General features: G+C 38.6%; 1 protein-coding gene across 3 annotated transcripts in view; it reads right to left on the reverse strand.

Annotated features, from left to right (window-relative positions):
• The window catches only part of arhgef3 (Rho guanine nucleotide exchange factor (GEF) 3), a 136,339-nt gene that overhangs the window by 28,293 nt on the left and 86,173 nt on the right, over positions 1-21,873 (reverse strand). Inside the window, exon 1 of one of the 3 annotated variants that reach the window (XM_022682228.2) lies at positions 11,309-11,640. The exons of the other annotated variants lie outside the window; for them this stretch is intronic. Within the exon in view, the coding sequence (XP_022537949.1) occupies positions 11,309-11,404 (96 nt within the window). The 5' untranslated portion in view covers positions 11,405-11,640. Of the gene's footprint in view, positions 1-11,308; positions 11,641-21,873 lie in introns of those variants that run through there. 3 annotated transcript variants of the gene reach the window in all.

Genomic DNA, 21,873 nt, shown 5'->3' on the forward strand with positions numbered 1-21,873 from the left:
TCAGTTAAATCATTGGTTGTTCATTCAGAGCAGCAATTTCAATATAGGTTTATGTTTGAGTAAAATGAACATTGTTGTTTTGTTCTATAAACTACAGACAACATTTCTCCTAAATTACAAATTAAAATATTCTCATTTAGAGCATTTATGTGCAGAAAATGAGAAATGGCTGAAAACAAAAAAGATGCAGAGCTTTTTCACATTCATATTAAAGTTTTAAGAGTTCCGAAATCAATATTTGGTGGAATAACCTTGTTTTTAATCACAGTTTTCATGCATCTTGGCGCCATGTTCTCCTCCACCAGTCTTACACACTGCTTTTGGATAACTTTATGCTGCTTTACTCCTGGTGCAGAAATTCAAGCAGTTCAGTTTGGTGGTTTGATGGCTTGTGATCATCCATCTTCCTCTTGATTATATTCCAGAGGTTTTTAAATGGTCTCTTATTTTATTTTTCCAGAGCTGTATATCATCCGTAAGAAAGGACTGACAGGCCGCCATCCTTTATGAAGCCATTTGATTCACCATATTTTAATCAAGACCCGCAGGGCTCTATATTGGGGTCAATAAAATAAAAATGTTGTAAAATATGATGAGGAACTAAAGTGTGGGCTCACAATTAGGGCTTTAACAAGGGTTAAACCATTCCATTAATTTAGTCTGCTGAGGAAAACATCATCATTGACCAGTGAAGATCTTAAAGCTTATCTGCAGTCGCCTCTTCCCCACACCCCCCTCCAAAAAGAAAGCTCAGAGACGTTCTTTTGACTCCTGCAGCTCAGCAGAACGCTCAGCCATTCGCTGATGCTCAAAAGCAGCAGAATGAATCCATAATCTCTGCTAAATTAAACGCTCCACTGCTGCAGGGAGTCTTATGTAATAAAGTAGAATGCAGAATGTAGAATTAAAGGTCTGCAGAACATGAAAAGCAGGCAGAAGACCTTCACGTCCAAATGTTCCTTCTGCTGCAATAAAAAAAAAAAAACAAAATAACAAAAAACAGAACTGCACGAGTACTATCACTACATTTATCATGTCTGTGCAGGAACGGTCGGTCCAATAGAACAGAGATAAAGTGCAACACAGGCAGACAAACACCTGACGTAGAATGTTAACAAGAACCGTACACTGATGCACGCCAAGCCAACTTAACCTTCTTTAACATTATGTAACGAATGCATTGTCTTCCAGAAGAAGAACATAAAGATAAGAAACGCCATTTAAAAAAATGACTCAGTAAAGCAAAGTAAGTAAATCCTGACCAGACCATTTAGTTCAGCCCCACAATTTACCTTGAAAACCCAAAAATCTGTGTCTCATAAAATTGGAATATTATTATTAAGACCAGCTGGTACTTTAAGCAGTGTGGGCAGTGTGCCAAATCCTGCTGGAAAATGAAATCCGCATCTCCATAAAAGTTGTCAGTAGCAGAGGGAAGCTGTAAGATATGAAGTGCTGTAAGATTTTGTGGGAGAACAAAACTGCACTGACTTTAGACTTGATAATAAAACACAGTGGATCAACACCCGCAGATGACAGACATGACTCTCCAAACAAACCATCACTGATCATCAGTAAATTTTTCACTTCATTAAAAGGAAAAAAGGGAGTAGAGTCTGGAGGAAGAGTGGAGAGACACACAGTTCAAGCTGCTCGAGGTCTAGTGTGAAGTTTCCACCAATCAGTGATGGTTTGGACAAAGAGACATCTGTCATCTGCTGGTGTTGATCCACTGTGTTATCAGTGTTTTCCTGCAAAATCTTACAGCACCTAATGCCTCCCTTTGCTTTTATTTTCCAGCAGGACTTGACACACTGCCCACACTGCCAAAAGTACAAATTGGTCTTATATTAGATAGATCAGAAGATCTGGGCTTTGAACCCACAACCTTGCCACCACTGCCCAAACTAATGCTTAAAGTTCTTAAAGTAATCTTTTATTTGTTGGTTTCAGACAAAGAGGAGGATTTCAGCCTTAGTAGTAGTATAGTAGATGTTTCTTCTGCTAATGTTCTCCTAGTGTGGAGGAGATTGAAACCAACAGCTACCACCCAGACCAAGTTAATTCTAGAATATATGAATCATTAAAGACATCATTCATTGTTTGGCGATTCAGAAAGTACTAACTTGGACCTTGGAAAGGACCTTGGAAAGCTCACCATTTAATAGTTTAATAGAAAGCCAATGTCCAAAACTTACACAGATCAGCCATAACATTAAGACAACTGACAAGTGTAAAAGTCAACAGTAAGTTCCAGAATGTCTCCAGAAAACCTGACAAGTCTTAACGCATGTTCCCAATAATACCAAAAGTGGTCCATGGTAGAACCTCCACTTTTTCATTGAACCAGTGTCAAGAGTCAATGACATTATGGAGACCCAAGGGCTCATTAGTGCACTAAATCAATGAAGAATTCACTTCACAAATTACAGGCCATTATTCTTGGTGCCAGATCCCACAGAGACCAGATTCCTACAAAAGTCTTCTAGAGTCCATGATTCGATTGGTCAAATCTGTTCTGTCAGTAAAATGGGGACCATTTTCATGGTGCCATAGTAAAGCAGTCTTCACTATTTCTCTAAACTGCAGAAAACAATGGCAGCACGGAAACCCCCTTCCAATAACAGGTGTGTCCAAACCTTTGACTCATCCTGTATAAGGTTCTTTATATGTATTGGTGGTATCACGCTCTGGGGAAAAGGTTAATATAAGACGGCTTTCAGTAGCCTGGCTTACATCACCCTATAGAGCTCCTCAACAGCCACCCATCCAGCATTGTGAGACCTCCTTTGAACGTCCATTCTCATGTTTCATGTGATCAGCCTTCAAAGCTCCTCGGCGGCACATAAAAAGAGAGGCTTCAGTTTATTAGCACACACATGACCACAGGCCAGTTCAGCTGTTCAATACTTTTCCCATGTTCGGCTGAACATGCCTCCCAGAGTTCTGCTCTGGACCTGACGGACCGGATCGATAGATCTGTTGTGTGGAAATCAGACAGCTAATGCTTTATGCCGGTTTGCAAGCGTAAACTGCTTTTGCTGTTTGCATTTGATAACCTCCTTTCACCTTGTGTCCACAGCGATGATGAAGACTGGAATTCTTATTCTCATCAACCCCATTAAACAAGGGCTGCAAATTCCACAGGAGGCAACGAAACGTAATTACGAATTCCAGTTCCTCCAATTAGCTGCTTGCGGTAATAAAAGTACCCCCAGACGAGAGACGGCAAACTTAATATCGAGGAAGCCCAAGGGCCTAGGAGACTCTGCAGCAAAGCTGGAGCAGGTCATGGTATAGAGGAGGACACAGTCAAGACAAGACCAGAAGACAGATTGAAGCACTTTGAAAGAAGAAGAGATTTCGTCAATTAACAGATCCCTATTTTGTACACAACCTTTTTGTACACAATAGACTTGGCTGCACAAATTTGTCCCAGGATAAGAAGTAGTTTGATGTGTGATGTATGGGTTGGTGTGGCGCAGTGGATAACACCTGTACCTTATGCCAGTAAGCTGGGGTTCAATTCAAAGTCTGGGTGGCTATGCTACATTACACCAGTAAGAGTCCTTGGGCAAGACTCTTAACACTACAACAACTCATCTATGTAATTGCAGTAACCTAGTTAGCTGCTCTAGATAAGTATGTCAGCTAAATGCCGTAAATATAAAATGTAAATGTAAATGAGTCATTGTTCAATAAAAAAGTTCACTGTATTTACTGTAGACCTCTACCTCCTTCCACGTCATTTTGCCTCTAGCTGTGTTATATCACTTAAGGCAATCTTTAAAATATTATCACAACTCTTTTGATGTGTTTATTAGGGTTGTAACTAAGGATTATTTTGGTAGTTGAAAAATCTAATGATTATTATTTTTTTCGAATAGTCGATTAGTCAGCGATTATTTCTGCCATGTCCTACATCTCTAAAAACGTAGAAACAGCTGAACATGAGATTTAAAAGCTATTTTAAAATGTCAAGATGTTGTTTAAATGTGGAAAGTACTTATATTTAGTGAGTAATTATGTAATCTGTTGTGTTTGGGCACTTTTGGAGTTGAGCATTAACTGTGTGAGTGAGCCATTTATACATCTACCATTGCGTTTCTGTCTCCAGCACTTTGTGTAATGCAGTACTGTTACAAATTAACAAAATAAAAACGTATTAAAATTATTTGTAGTCGACAAATTTTAATTAATCTACATTATCGACTAATCGTTGCAGCTCTAGCCCTAATGTAAAAACTTAAGGATGAGAAATATTGATATTGTAAAATTTTCCTTTTCCAATACATAGTGTCAAATATATATATATATTTATATTTATATATATATTTATTGAAACATAGGCGTTTTATACTCATTAAGACTCGTCCACCAATTTGACTTCCTTAAAAGTTCCTGCTTCATTATTTCGTTCATTAGTGTCGCTGAATAGAGTATCAAATGAATAGGGTAAACCTGAAGTGAAAAATACTGGAAACTGTAAATTGTGTAAAACAGACACCAAAAATATATAATTTGCAATATTTGCTTTTTAACATTGCATTTAAGCCATTTAGGTGACATTTTAATCCAGAGCAATTTACAAGGTTGTTTCTATTACAGAGTTGGGCCAATGTCATGTTAGGAGTCTAGCCCAAGGACTCTTATTGGTGCATCACAGTATAGTCACCCAGTCTCCTACGTGATGTGGTAGCTCATAAGCAGGCACTGGTATTCTCCACTGAGTATTTTATCCTCTTTAGAAACGCAGATGCCATGAACCTTTGTAGAAAAATATCATAGAGATATACAGTATCGAATATAGTAGAATTACAGTATCATGGTATGATCAAAACTCATATCATGATAACAATACAGATATGACTAAATCCTACAGCCCTAGTTTCTAACAATGGATACAAGCCAAAGGCTGCTTTGTTTGGTTACAGTGCCCTGTAAGATCTTGTTTCTACTCCTATCAAACTTCCAACCCTTTTCCTGTATGACTAATACTTCCACTTGGGTGACAAGAAACTCTGATAAGCATCCTGAAATAGAGCTTACACGTCTTTTCACTTTAGCCATCCAGGATTCCCCAATGTGGAGCAATTAACACAAGTCACCCAAACCACCCACAGCCCACGCATCGCCTGCAGGCTCCTGTGCTTTGTAATCATGTGGCATGTATGACATATTACATAAATCATTCACGATGTCCCACCTACAGCTTCTCCGAACTTCTCAACTCGGCTGTTATAATCATATACGTCCACAGTAAACCCATTGCTCTCAAAGTAAAATGACATTGACAAAGTATTAACATATGGTAGATTGTACATTGGAAAATGGAAAATCTCCTGGAAAAAAAACAAAAACTTTGGAACAGGTTTTCCTACAAACACTGATATTACATACGACATGAGACAGCTGTATGTAAGTTTACCATGAAGTTTTACCTGATTCCAGTTCTTCTAGTGTCCATGATTCGATTGGTCAAATCTGTTCTGTTAGATGAGCACAAATACTGTACATTCAAACAGAGACCTTTGAGTTGAACCAATTAATAATAACTGAGGTTAGTGTATTGCCATTGGCAGCTTCTTTTCCATTGGCTTCCATTGGCACAATATATTGTAGATCATAAACTATGATTCACTGCTAGGTGTCTGTGTAGTAGGCTGTAAGAACAAGCATCATTTTCTGAGCTGCTAACTCTAATTCTGCTAAACATTAACATAGTATGATTATATAGTGGTTATCTAAATTTTTGACAAAGAAAATACTTGCCAGTGATTCTCATAGTCCTCTGTTTGGAGTTTTCCTATTAAAAAAAATCTTATTATGAAGGGCCATGCAGCCGAAACATTTCCACTAACCTACCCCTACAGCCGACCTTAACAAGAGTCACACAAAATAGAGGATATATAGTAGTGCTAAGTGGTAGGGCCAAGGGATGAAATGGGATTGGGCCTAAGTTTCATAACTCTCATTCTAGACCTCCTCATGTAGAACACGAAGGTGCTGAGGCATGCTTCTTTTTTCTTTTTCTTTTTTTATCCAACGCCAAAAGGACGAAAACAAACGAGGCCTTTTCAGCCTCATTTTAAACCTAATCAGTCAACACCAGCGTTCGCTCCGTGCTCTTAGGTGTTCACACAGATGTAACTCTTCCCACCAAGACACTTGTGGAATGCTGCCTTGCCTTGAGTTTTAAAGCCTGTAATAAACCTTTCAGAAAAACGTGGGGGCACCTCTATTAATGCGTGTGTGGCCAAGCCGAACTCCTGCCCCGAAGACTTAAGTCCTGACGTGCTAAACGAAAGAGACGAGTCAAAAACACACAAAGGTATGAAAACGCTTTTAAAAGTTGACCAAGTCAAACAAACACCAGCTCGGGACAGAATCCAGCCCCACCAAAGTTATGCGCACTTCCATGTGGTTGCGTGGACCACAGGCAGGCTACCATATGTGTTTTGAGGACAAGTTTGGACCGGTCACGCTGTTATTAACATGAAAGCTTCGGCAAGCAGAAGACGGATGGCTTTTTCGCCGGGGCTCTTTCTGCTGAGAGAAGGAGTCTGGCTCTGTGTGGGAACGGATGAATCATACCAGCAGCTGGGTGGAACTCCACCAAAACTGCAATTAGAGTGAGCGGGTAAGCAAGTAGCTGGGAACAAACTTCTTTCCTCACATGTCTCTGAGAGAACGAGGCGAACTGGTGCATCAGCAGAGCTACAGTGAAAAGAAGTGCTAAAAAAGTTCAGCCAGGTCACTGAACATCCTTGCATTGGATCATCTTACATTCGATCATCATTAAAGGCCTGCATTCAGTAAAGCAGTTTCTTTTATAATACTGAGTAATGAGGAAGTCTATTTACAAAGAAGTTTCAAGAGATGCTATATTGGTTTGTGGTGACTTCCTTTACCATAAGGTAACAGCTGATTACCAGAACACAGATATAGACGGCATGTGGAGTCCTAATAATACCACAGGAAGTGAGCAAATGACCCAATTGGCTTTGCTTCATCAAAACAGGACCGAAAGTATTCTCTAGGTACCCTCTAGACTTTTAACAAAGGCTGACAAAAGTCCCTTTACCATGACTCAAGACACGATTCAGGATTCTGTCTCTGAAAACTCTCTAATCTCCAAGGCATTGATCTGAAAGAATTAGAACCGTCTTTTTATTTGGTAGACTTTGCTGTTGGTACCACAATAAGAGCGATTACACATAATGTTCTTGCAGTTCCTGCAAATATGACCTGAAATCTGTGGTGTTCAGCCATTTTGCAAGTATTATCTAAGCGCTTAGCTTCAAATGTGATGCAATGATCAACTTTAATTCACCTGACTGATCAAATCAGGCCACTTATTAGTCTTCTTACAACATACAGTGCATCCTTAAAGAGCAGGGACTGCTTATTCCACCTTAAATGGTGCAGAACTTACAGAATGTTGGACCATCCACCTGAATACTGAGGGGAAATACAATAAAATACAATGTTCAGTGCTTCTCCTCAAAATCTCAATACAATCTCAATATAAAGCACACATAAAAAGGGATATACTGTACAGAATGATACCAGTTTCCAGTGGTACATCTTTCAGAAGCCTCATGAAGACTCATGGTTACCCAAGAGATCAAAACGTTCAAACGCTCCAAAGGGACACGTCGTGAAGTCGTGGCTCAGAGGGGTTTACAACCCTTTCTTCAGGAGCAGCTGGGCTCCTGGCATGACATCCAATGTAAAACGATACCGAGATCAGAGAGCGATACCCCTGTGGAGGATGCCGCCCTACTCTTAAAGCCGTCTAACTACAAACCCACATGTTCAGACAGACATGAGTAAGCCGCGACCGCCTCATCCGCCACCCCTATTCATCAGCACTTTGGGCCACGAAACAAAGGGGTTTCCACAATGCCACAGGCCTGAGTCAACAGTCTAAATCGAGCCACGAGGCTTGCTTTCAAATGGCTGTTTTTGTTGTGTACACTCATGATTACCCTTCTCGTGAAAGCCAACAACTCTCGTTCGTTCATTCATTCATTCGGTCTCCTGTTTGTTTCCTGCTTATCAGACTAATACTGGGTACGGTAATACATAAAGTGTGGGCGAGACATTGTTTCTTGGTTACAATAATTTCAGTATTAACAGATTATATAGCTATGGATTTTATAATCCATAAAACAGCAATGGCGCGGATGCCTTCCCAATTACATAAGAACCCTTTTGGCATCCTCACTGAACAGCTAAACACGCTTGGAGGAGAGTAACTGCTAGTAACTGCTGGTTCAGGTACTGTACATCAGCTGACAATGATGACAATGCTGACAAAGTGATCAGATAGAGGGAGGGCCATCCTACCGTAAGTAGAATTAGTGTAGGGTTAAAGTATTTTCTAAAGCATCCCCCAAAGGTGGCAGCTAAGTATAATCCCAGGCATGAAACCCATTGGTGGCTGTGGCATTCCCACAAATTGAACCAGAGACTGCCCAATAATAGGGCCAATTCTTAAGATTAAAACAGGGTTAAAACAGATATTTTTGTCCTGATAACAACAAAACCTTAAAACACTTAAACAATCAAGGTTAGCAATCATCAGCAATCTCCCAATGATGAGGGGAAATCCTTAGATAATCAGGATTTGAACTGGGGTTAGAACCAGGAATCTGTCGATAAAGGGCCAAGGGCTAAAGTTTGGACGGCCACGGATTGAACCAGCGGTTTTCCAAGAACATCGGCAGTGCTTTGGCCAGTGGGGTTTGAACTAGAACCTCCTAATGACATAAGCCAACTCTTACATGGCTGCAGTAGATACTAGAAAACTTAGAATATCATTGAGAAGTTACTTTATTTCAGTAATTCAGCTCAATATCTACAAATTATATAGATGTATTACACAGAGCGTGATCTATTTTGAGTGTTTATATCATTTAGTGTTGATGATTATGGCTTACAGCCAATGAAAACCAAAAAATTTTACAGACAATTATATAAGGCCAACTGATACTTTTGGCTGTGTGGGCAGTGTGCTTGCTGGAAGTCCTGCTGGAAAATGAAATCTGCATCTCCATAAAAGTTGTCAGCAGAGGGAAGCATGAAGTGCTGTAAAATCTCCTGGTAGACACTGCACTCATTTTTTTGGACATGATAGAACACAGTGACACCTTTTATGGAGATGCGGATTTCATTTTCCAGCAGGATTTGGCACACTGCCCACACTGACAAAAGTACCAATTGGTCATATATGATACTCAAATTTTGTGAGACACAGATTTTTGTGTTTTTATTGCCTGTAAGCAATAATCATCAACATCGAGTTTCACATTTTGAACTGAATTACTAAAATAAAGTAACTTTTCAATAATGTTAAATTTTTTACCAAATAAAACAAGTCTCATGAACTTTATTACTAATTAAAATATCAATTTAAATCTAAAATCCATTAACATTTATTAGTGTAATATTTAGATTTGTCAACTTATTAGCCAGCAACTGCCTCAACTGCACCATGTTGATTCCAACATAAACACCAACACCCAGCACTGCTACGCCCTTATCACACACCACTGTTATCTCTCCTCTGCTTTCTGGTTGACATCAGCAGCTTTCATTACACCTTTAGCACCACTGCTCTGCTGACCGGTCAATAATGCATGCTGTTCGATCTGCCTGGTGGTGTGGGGGATAATCAGAACATGTGAACCATGTAGATAATAATATATTGACACACTGCTTCACAAACACTATACTTTACAACAGAATCCAGGCCTTAGTCTTCACTCCATGTACTCCCAGACCTGTGGTCAGTCCAGTAGCAGCAAGTCCCTCAAACAAAACTTCCCAAAGTTGGCCTTTCAGCTCCAGCCAACTGCAGAGGAAACACGCCTGAAGCAGAACCTCCACACAGAACAAGCCCACAGAGGAAAAACAAACAAACATCACAGGCTTCAGCTCCATCAGGCCAAATCTCCCATGCAGAGCTTCCAAAACTGAGCTCTAAACAGCACCTGACCCAGTTCAAACAGTCAGGAGAAAATATATGAGGGACATACTGTAGAAGCTGAGAACAAAACAATACTAAACTATATTAAATACAGCCGGAATTAAATGTTCCTTTGAGACGTGGACGAGAGCCAACACTCCACAGCAGCAGAAAGTTTACGACTTACTGACAACCAGGAAAGAAGATCTTCAGAACTAGGCTACGTGCTGTATTTGTGTCACGGTTTTGTGGCGGAAACTGCTACCAGAAATGCTGACCAGACTTCAGACCTGAGCTGAGCTGAGATTTGACAACAGTGTTCTCGACAATACACATCTCAATCCCATGCAAATCTCTCAAATGTCCAAAATAGCAACTTGAAAAGTCAATGTAAGTCTGTGTAAAAAATAAATAATAATAATAATACATTTTGGAGCATCTCTGCTACTTTACAATTTTGGTGTAACGTCAAAAGATTAAAGTCAAAATGAGGAAAAAACAGCTAAAATTCATACAAGGGCTTTGCATGACACTGACAATATACAAAGAGGTAGAACACAACAACAACAGCAACAGCAACAACAGCAGCTGTAGTCCACAAAGCAGCTAACCTATAAATGCCACTATATAAGACAAATTTACCAGTTGAATTACTGTGGTAACCTATAGCTTTTCTCAAATTCTCAGAAGCTTTACACGTTATACCAGTTAATACAACTGTTTTACATTAACAGTTAAACTCTAATGTTTAAAAAGCATTCAAACTACCCTGAGATACTATAATATAGTAAAAAAAAAAGCAAGTGTTTGTAACAATGACTCTGTTGTTCACATTTAAATACCCACACATATATTTAGGAAGACAAAGGTGTATTAATAACCGTGTTTTTTCAATCACAGTTTTCATGCATCTTGGCATACTCTCCTCTTCCACCAGTCTTACACACTGCTTTTGGATAACTTTGTGCTACTTTACTCCTGGTGCAAAAGTTCAAGCAGTTCAGCTTGGTTGGTTTGATGGTTTGGGATCATCCATTAAACCTCCTATTTATATTCCAGAGGTTTTCAATTTGGTAAAAATCAAAGAAACTCATCATTTTTAAGTGGTCTCTTACTTTTTTCCAGAGCTGTAACGTTATATATAAAATACTATTATTTTTTAAGGCATTGGCACCAATACTACAAATCGAAGTGTGCAACACTAACTCTGTTATTCAAGTTACATTCATCACAGAATTCTATTGTGTATATATCCCGATAAATATATATATCAAAAAGCAAATACCGTGATACCGATACTTTCTCAATATAAATAAATCAATCCAGACAGCCTACCTCCACCTCTTTGCCGGCGGTGCTCACAGCCTGCACCTCCAGCGAGCAGCTGGCTCTCTTCACCACCACGTACAGAGGGTAATCCTTGGCCACCATGCTGCCGCTCTCTGCGGCTACCACCACGGGAGAAGCGGCGGGGGGGAAGCCGCAAGCAAACCGCCCGGCCACGGTGCCCGCCAGCTCTACGGAGACCCTGCGCCCTGCGTGGAGAGCGCGCCGCGGAGCATCCCCGGAGTGCGCGTGTGTGTGTATTGGAGTGTGAGACACAGAGAGAGAAAGCACGCGCTCTGTACCGCTCGCGAACTCCGCTCACATCTGACTGTACAGCACGCGCGCGCTCTCTCTCTCAGAGCATTTTTTTTTCTCTTTCTCTCTTTTTCCCTCAGCTACAATTGGTCAATTGCTCAAACAAGCCCAGCCCCTCTACGCGATGATTGGTCAATAGTTCCCAGCGTTTCTAAAAACCGGCAGGCAACAGCCAGCCCTCGAGAACGCCCCCCGCCCCCCGTCCTCATTATTATAAATTTCGCTCTTATAATAAAAAGTCATGAATTATATTAAAACATGTAAATATACTTTATGCTCTCTCTCTCGTTCATTTTTTAAGCTGGTGGAATGAGTGTGGAATATGGAGCTACACTAGCGTTTATTTCTCCATTATAACTCTCAGTTAAACTCAGTAACTCAGAACATCAAAATACATTAAACATTAAAATATTGTACATTATTCTATATTATTATACAGTAAAATATATATATTTTGTATATATTATATAAATATATATATAAAATGTATATTATAATACATTTAAAAAAAGGTTCTAGTCTGCCAGGTGTAATCCACACTACACCATTATTATTGTCCCCTTCCCAAAAATACAATTCAAAACAAATGTAATCATGAATAATAATAATTAAATAAAAAAATATAATAATGATATAATAATATAATAAAACAGTAACTTAAAAATGTATGCTGTAATTTTATGTTGTGAAAATCCATGCAGTTATTATGTTCTTTAATAAAGTTGGTTAAAGAGTAGATATAGTTATATAATAAAATGTAGTTCACTTTACTTTATTTATTGTAGAATTAAATGTTTTCGTTATTTTAAACATCATAGTAAAAAGCTGTGTCTGCAAACTATAAGGTAAATGTGTTAAAGAGTTAAATTTGCTAGAGAATTAAGGTGCGTTTTTTTATTTTATTAATAATATTTTTATTTAAAACAATTTTATTTTATTATATTTTTCATATATATATTTTTTTATCTTGGATGTCCTGTATTGTTAAATGTTGTGTACATGCATAACAAACAATACTAAACAAAAAAACAAACAAACAAACAAATAAATAAAGCATATCCCCGTCCCTCGTGCCAACACACTATTATCCAATCACAGCGAAGAAGGGCGATCAAGGAACAAACAGCCAATCCCAGCACCGCCGAAGGAAAATAACGCTGCAGGAATATTGGTAGGTTGTGGAAAGAAAGAGACGCAACACGGGTGCGCTGTGCCGGAATACGGGTGGGTTTAGTGGGTAAGCGGCTCCTGCTGGCAGCGCAGCGTGTAAACTCATGGGAATGGCCGGAATAAACGCTTTTCCTCCACTATAATCACACATCCGACTCCCACTGAGTCTAAACAGCCCCGGCCAACCTTTATACTGCACTTTTATTCCCCAGGCAGTTTCACTTCTGAATAATGCTGAAGTTCTATGTTAATGTGTAGCCTCCACATGGTTCCCTTTCCTTAGTATCCAATCTAATATAGTACAGTTACTGTTACTCCAACAAAAGCAGGATAAACTATTATTAATACCCTATATAATTCAGAAGAAACACAGAATTAGCCCATGTAAAACTCATGTACTATATAGACGTATTACACACAAAGTGAGTTTTTCAATTTTAAGCCTTTATTTATTTTATTATTGATGATTATGAAGCTTACAGCCAATAAAAAACCCAAAAATCAGTATCTCAGAAAATTAGAATATTATATAAGACCAATTGGTACTTTTGGCAGTGTGGGCAGTGTGCCAAGTCCTGCTGGAAAATGAAAGTCGCATCTCCATAAAAGTTGACAGCAGATGACAGACATGTCTCTCCAAACCATCACTGATCATCAGTAAATCTTGCATTTTATTTGTAAATCAAGGAAGCAGGGTCGAGAGGAGGAAGAGTGGAGAGACACACAGTCCAAACTGTTTGAGAGCTAGCGTGAAGTTTCCACCAATCAGTGATGGTTTGGAGAGACATGTCATCTGCTGGTGTTGATCCACTGTTATATCAATTTCATTTAATTTTCCAGCAGGACTTGGCACACTAGCCTCATTGCCACAAGTACCAATTGGTCTTATATAATATTCTAATTTTCTGAGATACTGAATCTTTTCAATTCTACAAATTTTCTGAGATGCACTAATAGTGTAAATAATTTGACTTACAAAGATTTATAGTATAGTTTTCAGATATGTTTTTTTTACCGATAAAAATATGCATCATATACACAGACAAGGCAAAAAAAAAAACTTTTGCCATATCCAGTGGAAGCTAAATGCACTGCACGGGCCTGGCCTACACTGTCTGGCCTTAACAGACACATCTTTCTCAGGCTTTAAAGAGGATGCGTATCTGCAGAACATCTTGTCTGCGTGCATTAATCGCTCCTTCGCATGGGATCTGAACATTTTACAAGTATGTTCTGGCACTGGAAGCAGCTAATTGAGCAGCCTGGCTCCATAACAGTAGGATTAGCGAGCGATTTAATGTCAAATTGTTAAAGTGCTTGATGAACATGGCCCTGCACAAACAGTGAGCCGGCAGCGCGGCCTGCAGCTGGGACTCGTTCTGCTGCCAGAAGAATCGCACGCCAGTTTTACAGCAGCAGAAGAGCCGTGTTTGGAGCCGAAACCGCCGGCCCTGCCATTTCCACTACTGCTAAGCTGACACAGTCTGTTTGGACTAGATGGTGTGCACACACACATACACACAAAGACACACACACATATAAATGTCTTCCTGCTGCAGTATTTAATGACTTCAGTGTGTGTGAGTTGGAGAGAGAGCAAGAGTCAGAGAGACAGAATAAGTGAAAGAACAAGAGAAGATGAATGAGAGAGAGAGAGAGAGAGAGAGAGCATGGGTGACAGCACTAATGAAAATTCAGGCCACTGTAGATTGGCTCATATACACTGACATGCCAAATGTCATAGGACAATCATTTTCTTGTCCCTTGTCTCTTGTCATGTCCAGTGGAAGCTTAAGAACACTGCATTGACCTGCATGTGGGATGTAAATGTGTGTGGATGTGAGCAGTCTCCTACATCTAATGGTTGCATGAACAATTTTGGCAAGACACCACCGGTCACGATCATTACCACCCACTTACCACACCTTTCTCTGTGGGTGGCAATGCCCGCTTTGACAGATTCCCATTACATATATGACACTTTAGCAGGACTAAGGCACACATTGGCACGTATTAGATCTGGCCAATTGGTATATAATGGTATATAATATTATATCACAATATTATTATATTAATATTTTCACAATGCACAATATTTATTGTGACCATGTTTAAGTTAAAAGAACATTGTTTTATTCTATAAACTACAGACAACATTTCTCCCAAATTCCAAATAAAATATTGTCAAAGCATTTATTTACAGAAAATGAGAAATGGCTGAAATAACAAAAAAGGAGCAGTGCTTTCAGACCCTAAATAATGCAAAGAAAAAACAAGTTCATATTCATAAGGTTCAGAAAGAGTTCAGAAATCAATATTTGGTGGAATAACCCCGATTGGTTTTTAATCACAGTTTTTATGCATCTTGGCATCATGTTCTCCTCCACCAGTCTTACACACTGCTTTTGGATAACTTTATGCTGCTTTACTCCTGGTGCAAAAAATCAAGCAGTTCAGTTTGGTGGTTTGATGGCTTGTGATCATCCATCTTCCTCTTGATTATATTCCAGAGGTTTTCAATTTGGTAAAATCAAAGGAACTCAGTAGTGAGAGATCCTTAAATACCACTATTTAAATGCAATCCTACACTGAGTACAGTGGCTTTTATCCAAAAATGATGTCCTTGATATGGTTAAAAAACATAAGGAAATGTATAGTCAAAAATATAGTCAAATTGCCCACCTCTAGTAGGAATTAGTATATAATTACTATCAATGTTCTCTTTACAATGCTGTTGACTGGTCATTACAACGTTCTCATTGATTGATAAAGGGAACGTGGGAGCTTGGCTAGGCCTTGGTGCCAAAGTCGGAGCCAAACCCAGCTCTAGAGCAGTCTTGAGCTGGGTTTTTATGATTTAACATTTTACTGTAGCACGAGACATAAAAAAATAAACCCCGCCCACATCGACATGCACGGGAGCTAACGCTACAGCCGGCGGCAGCAGCAGGAAATTAGTCCCAGCTTTGAGAGTCTTTGTTCTGGCCTAAAGTTCCTGCTGTTGTGCAGCTATCAGGGGCCGGGGGAAGTGCACTGTTGCTGGTCGAGTGTGTATTTGAGTGTGTGTGAGTGTGTGTGTGTGTGGTGGGGTGGGGTGGGGGGCTGACTGACTGTAAACAAAAAGCTGGCTTTGACACACACTTAATCGCTTGATTTCAATGGTGGAACCAACTAACTAACTTACATGGGCAACTTATATAGTATCCTATTGGACTTCATGTCCTATTGGACATTTCATAAATGTGAATACAGCTGTTTTAAAGTGCTTCTATTGTGAACACAGGTGTTTCAACACACACACATACATACACAAACACACGCAAACACACACACACACACACACACACACACACACACACACACAGCTTACCAGCTGAATGGGCCGCTCTGGAGCATCTGTACTAGAGCCTAAGGTCAATACAAGTCCAATACCAATCCTCAGTTAGGCGGGTCAGGGGGGTATAATGCCCCCCAGCAGTGGGCTGTGCTGTGGAGTAGTGTTACTGTATTCTCTAGACTGAAGAAGTTCTATCTAACACCTCTGGAATTAGTCGAAGTGAGGTTTGATATTCAGAGATAATCAACCAGTATCAGTACCTGGCCACACTAATGCCCTTGTGGCTAAATGCAATCAAATAAGTTGAGTTTATTACAAAAAGAATTGAGGAAACCGGTTGCCTTAAAAAGTTAAGTAATGGGTAATGAAAACTTGAGTAAGCATAAATTAAAACACCAAGTTTTAATTACAACTAAAGGGGAAGTTGATTTATATGAGTTATCCAAAAGCAGTGTGTAAGACTGGTGGAGGAGAACATGATGCCAAGATGCATGAAAACTGTGATTAAAAAACAAAAAGGGTTATTCCACCAAATATTGATTTCTGAACTCTTAAAACTTTATGAACTATAAATATGAACTTGTTTTCTTTGCATTATTCAAGATCTGAAAGCTCTGCTTCTTTTTTGTTAAAATTGACAATCATTTTATTTGGAATTTGGGATAAATGTTGTCTGTAGTTTATAGAATAAAACAAAAATGTTACTGAAGCGTAAACCTATAAATAGCAAAATCAGAGAAACTGATTCAGAAACTGAAGTGGTCTCTCAGTTTTTCCAGAGCTGTGTGATGCTGTGGACTAATGAATGTTAAATTTCCTTTGCTATGATTACATTGACCAGTGTTCAACCAACCCCATTCACAAGATAATACCTCACAACTTATACAGATCAGGGTATTCCCAAGCCTAGACATTTTCTGACAATTTACTGTACATACTCACTCAAGAACCCTTGAAGAACCCTTTATAAAGTGCACAGGTTAACGTGTTTGATAACGATAAATGTAAGGAAACCATAGCGTATCTATCCTCCACACACTCTCCAGCTATGAATTTATTTTCTACCTACTGAGCTGCACAACAATAGAAACGCTTAACATAACTTATATGCCTGCCGGTTCTACACGTACCGCAGTCAGTTCAACAATAATAAACTTCTCTTGACCTCTGCTTCTCCGTGATTGATTCGTATAAACCTGCGCCAGGCTGAATTCAGCCCGTCAGCTCGCTCTCTGACAAACTACAACTGAATTCTGGGAGCACGGCTCAAATCACCTCCGACAGCTTGAGAACGGTGGAGGGGTTTCCATGCCAGAAAGCAGACAAAGAGAAAATAAGAGGTGCTTGGATCAGACCTGAGGACAACAGCGAGTTACAGCTCTCTGGATCTGGATCTGCTGGTCAGGAAAATGCATGCAAAAGTGTGGAAATGTGCACGAGCAAGCTGAGAACATTGTTTTAAGAGGACTTTACAAAGAAAAAACAGATTTTCCATGCCTGTATATATACAGTATGGTATAAGCCCTATCTTACACACCATAATGCAATGCTTATTGCTATCTTAAAACCTGCAAACAGTGTATTTTCATATCTTGCGCCTGTGTCATTTAAATAGCAACAGTGCTATTTGGTCTGGAAATGAGGTGTGTTCAGGTAAATTTCTGGTGTATAGTTATGTTGGAAACAGAAAATAATGTCTGGCAACTGTCACTGACTCAATACAACTTAGACAAACATCAACAGTCAGATGTTCATTGCTATCTTGGCAGTGAATCGTCAGCACAGTCGCATTCCCATCGCACATACTGTACATCCCTGCTTATTATATTAAACACACACTGACATGCAGCAGTGCACAAACCCATAGTCTGGACTGTTGGTGGTCTAATATTTGATTGAAGCGCCTTAAGCTTTGATTGCTGCATGCATTCACTGTGGCATTGTTTCGATAAGCTTCTGCAACGTCACAAGATTTATTTCAATCCAGTGTTGCTGCATTAGTTTTTCATCAAGATCTTGCAGCAGCATTGATGATGGTAGAGTCTGACCAACCACTGCACAAAGCAGCTCTTCTCCATCCAGCACATCCCAAAGATTCTCAATGAGGTTAAGATCTGGACTCTGTGGTGAACTCTCTCTCAATCCATGTGTGAAAATGATAAATGATGATCTCATGCTCCCTGAACCCTGAACTCTTTCACAATTCCAGCACCACGAATCCTGATATTGTCATTTTGGTGGAAATCATTCATTGATGGAATAATCTGGTCTATATTCAGTATATTCAGGTAGTCAGCTGACCTCATTCTTTCAGCACATACTGTTGCTGAACCTAAACCTGCAGACCAACTGCAGCATCAACCAACCAACCCCACATCATTTACTTACTTAATATACTTACTATATCATCAGTGACCTAATTCTGAATAAAACCATGACCCTGATTCATATTTTTACCCTGCTGCCTTCCTGTATGTGGTGTTTTGAAGAATTAGCATCATGGACAAAATTAACCACAGCGATAAAAAAAAAAACTCGTTCACGGAAATGCTACTGCAGTGTTTTGCTGATGAAAGAAAAACGCTGTGACTTTTTTATCCCCATGCTGAATTTTTTCACACCTCTGATGCCATCACTTCTCGCCTTCAGGGCTTGTGGCTGAGATATCAGCTGAGTGTCTGTGGGGTTTTTCGGTGGCTGTAGGCAGGCAGATGGAAACCGAGCATTAATGAATAAGAATAACAGTGAAGACGGAATTAGCTGCTGGTACATCCAATGGTTTTCATGGCCATTTTGACGAATAGGTGGTTTCCATTATAGAGATTATGCTAAATTTATGAACTTGTATCTCCAATGGTGTCCAGACATTTTCTATATTTTAATTAACTGAATTCAGCTAATGCTAACCAAGAAAAAAAGCTAAATGCTAAGATGCAAAGCTGTGGAATCATTCATTTCATTTTAAATTACATGTATAAACGTGCACACAAAATAACTTTAAAATACATGTTATTATTAAGCATAGTGTATTGTACATTGACCTATTTGCAAAAGTAAGATGTGTAATTAAAAACATGAATAAAAACTTCCTAAAACACTGAAAAAATATTTGCCTTTTGTTAAGGAACTCACAAAGTGCATTAGTATGCTAATAAACGTAGCATTGAGCATTGAGGTCAATGTCTATAGAGGTCCAAGTGTGTGAATTCAGCAATAAAGAGAAGCGCTGTGTTTGACTTCCATAGTAAACAGTGTAAACAATCCCGAGAGGGTGGGAATCTGCTTTGTGTCTGGAAGTACCTGCGGATCGTTCTCTTAAATTCACCAGCGAGGACGTGGGTGGTCTACTACTGTTTACTTTCAGTCTAAATTAGAGTTATTGACCTATTTAAACCGCTACTCACTCACACACAGCCCCTGTTCACTTCCACCACCGGGTTGTGTTCAGGGTACACTGGGTTTTCACTTGATTTTAACGTCTTAGCAGTTAGCCTGCTGCTAAAAATGAGTGCTGTCAATGTTAGCACATATGGCTAATGTGGAAACCTGTTCATTTTTTATTCATTTAAAGTTTGGTCCATATTTTAACCCCTAATTTACTCTTTTCACAGAGCCTAATAATGCACTAGTGGTTTTATTTAATAGAATAACATAAAGACAATGTCGCTATTGTTGAGTTTAAAAAAATAGATGATTTTTAATCACGCTAAAATGGATTAAATGAATTAAATCTCATAACTAACTTTCTCTTTCATTCTCACACCTGCTTTTTCATAATTTTACCTTAATTAATGACAAAATACTGTAGCAATATTGTTTTTAAGCAATTAAAAAAATTAAAAAATATCCACTATTAAATGTTTAAATGTTAAGAAAACAAAAAAGTTGTGATTAATTGTGATTAATCACAGAATATAGTTGCGATTAATCTGAAAACATTTTTATCCAATCCAATCAATCAATCTACCTTTATTTACTGCAGCCAAGCATTTCCAACTTAAAACGACTGAATAAATTAAAGAAAAATTAAATAGTTAGTATTTGATCAGGTTAAGCTAAAATAAGGAATTTTAATAAACAGAACAATAATTGAAAATTGGCAAAAGCATTAGAAAAATAAACAAATATGATTTAATTATAAGAAGAAATAAGAAATAAAATAATTCAGAATAAAACGATAAGTGGATAGACTAAAATTTAAAGCAGTCAAATAAAATGTTAGGTGAACAAATATTAAAGAAGAAAAGGCTAACAAATGAGATGAAATAAATAAAATAAATATAAAATAAAATATAAAATAAAAGGTAAAAGCTAAACCTGCTAACCACAGTGATTTAGTGAGTTTTAGAGTTTCCTGTAGTGAATTAATAATTTTGTTTTAATTAAGTTTTAGTAGCATGTGGTTGCAAATATGTGAGATGAACCATTTTCATATTATATGTTGATTACACTAATTAAGGCAAGCAGAAGGAGTTTCATAGAGAAAAAATACTACAAAACTATTTTTCCTAGATCTTCAACCTTTAAAACGGGTCGAATTGACCCGGAACATAACAAAAGAACTTTTACTGATCCATTTATCTCAACATTTTCACCCAATCCAGGGCAGCTGGACAACAGAGGTCAACCCAGGTCAAGATTGGAGTGACTTCAGCTGGAAAGCTAATAAAAGCAGCAGACAATGTAAGAGGAAGTGACCTCAGACACACTGAAAAAAAAAAAAAACATGACCCCCAGCTTTCTGACTGAAGCGAGGCTGCTGCTATGAGGTAAGTCAGTTGTTTAAGGTACAGTAATAAAACTTAAGCAGCCGTTCCCAGCAAAGACTAAACGCTTCCAAGAGCTTCTTCTTGTTCTTGATGAGCTCCTACTCCAGCCTCATCTGGTCCTTCCACCGGTCCGTCTACTGCATGACCTCGCGAACTTCCTTTATTTATGCATCGGCCTACTAAATCTGCTCAGCTAGCGTACGAATTCCATATGATTCAACAAAAGTTTACCCTCTCTAACAGATTACAGGTTAGACGCCCACGCTCTTCATCTTTCCTCTACTGTAGACTTTGATGAGAAGATAAGAATGAGTCAGTGACCAGCTATTGCAACAGAGCAGACCTCACAGAAGAAGTCATGGACGTCTCATCATGGAATTCATAAAGTGTGCAGTGTGTAGTAATCTGTATACTGTACCAGTCAAAAGTTTGATCACAACTTGAATTCAGTGTTTTTTCATTTTATTTAAAATGTTCTGCATTGTAGATTAACAAAAAAAGGTGTTAAAAACTAACCAGAATATGTTTTATAATATTTTAGATTATTTAAAGCAGTACCTCTTTCTCAGATAGAGACAGCTTTTCACATCTTGGCTGGATTTTTTCAGTCAGCTTTATGAGGTAGAGTCACCTGGAAAAGGACCACGCAACACTAGCCCACGCTACTACAATTGACCAACACTACTAATTTAAAATACTTTGATTTAAGCTATTTTTTATTTAAAAAGAGAGTTTATGTAAGGACCAGCTATACAAATAACTATAAAACTCTTTCATTTTATTGTTTGCAAACAGTTGGTTAAAAGCTAAAATGGGTACCACTTTAAAATAAGATAAAAATGGTTTACAATTAGTTCATAAATGGTTACTAATTAGGTTGTCAATGCCTTACAAATCATTATTAATCAGTTATAACACATACTGTACGTAGAAAGGATGTGGGTTCACTATTTGACTAACAACAGGTCATTGTTGGCCTTTCT

The sequence above is a fragment of the Astyanax mexicanus genome, chromosome 24 (assembly GCF_023375975.1).
Source record: "Astyanax mexicanus isolate ESR-SI-001 chromosome 24, AstMex3_surface, whole genome shotgun sequence".
Lineage (NCBI taxonomy): Eukaryota > Metazoa > Chordata > Actinopteri > Characiformes > Acestrorhamphidae > Astyanax > Astyanax mexicanus.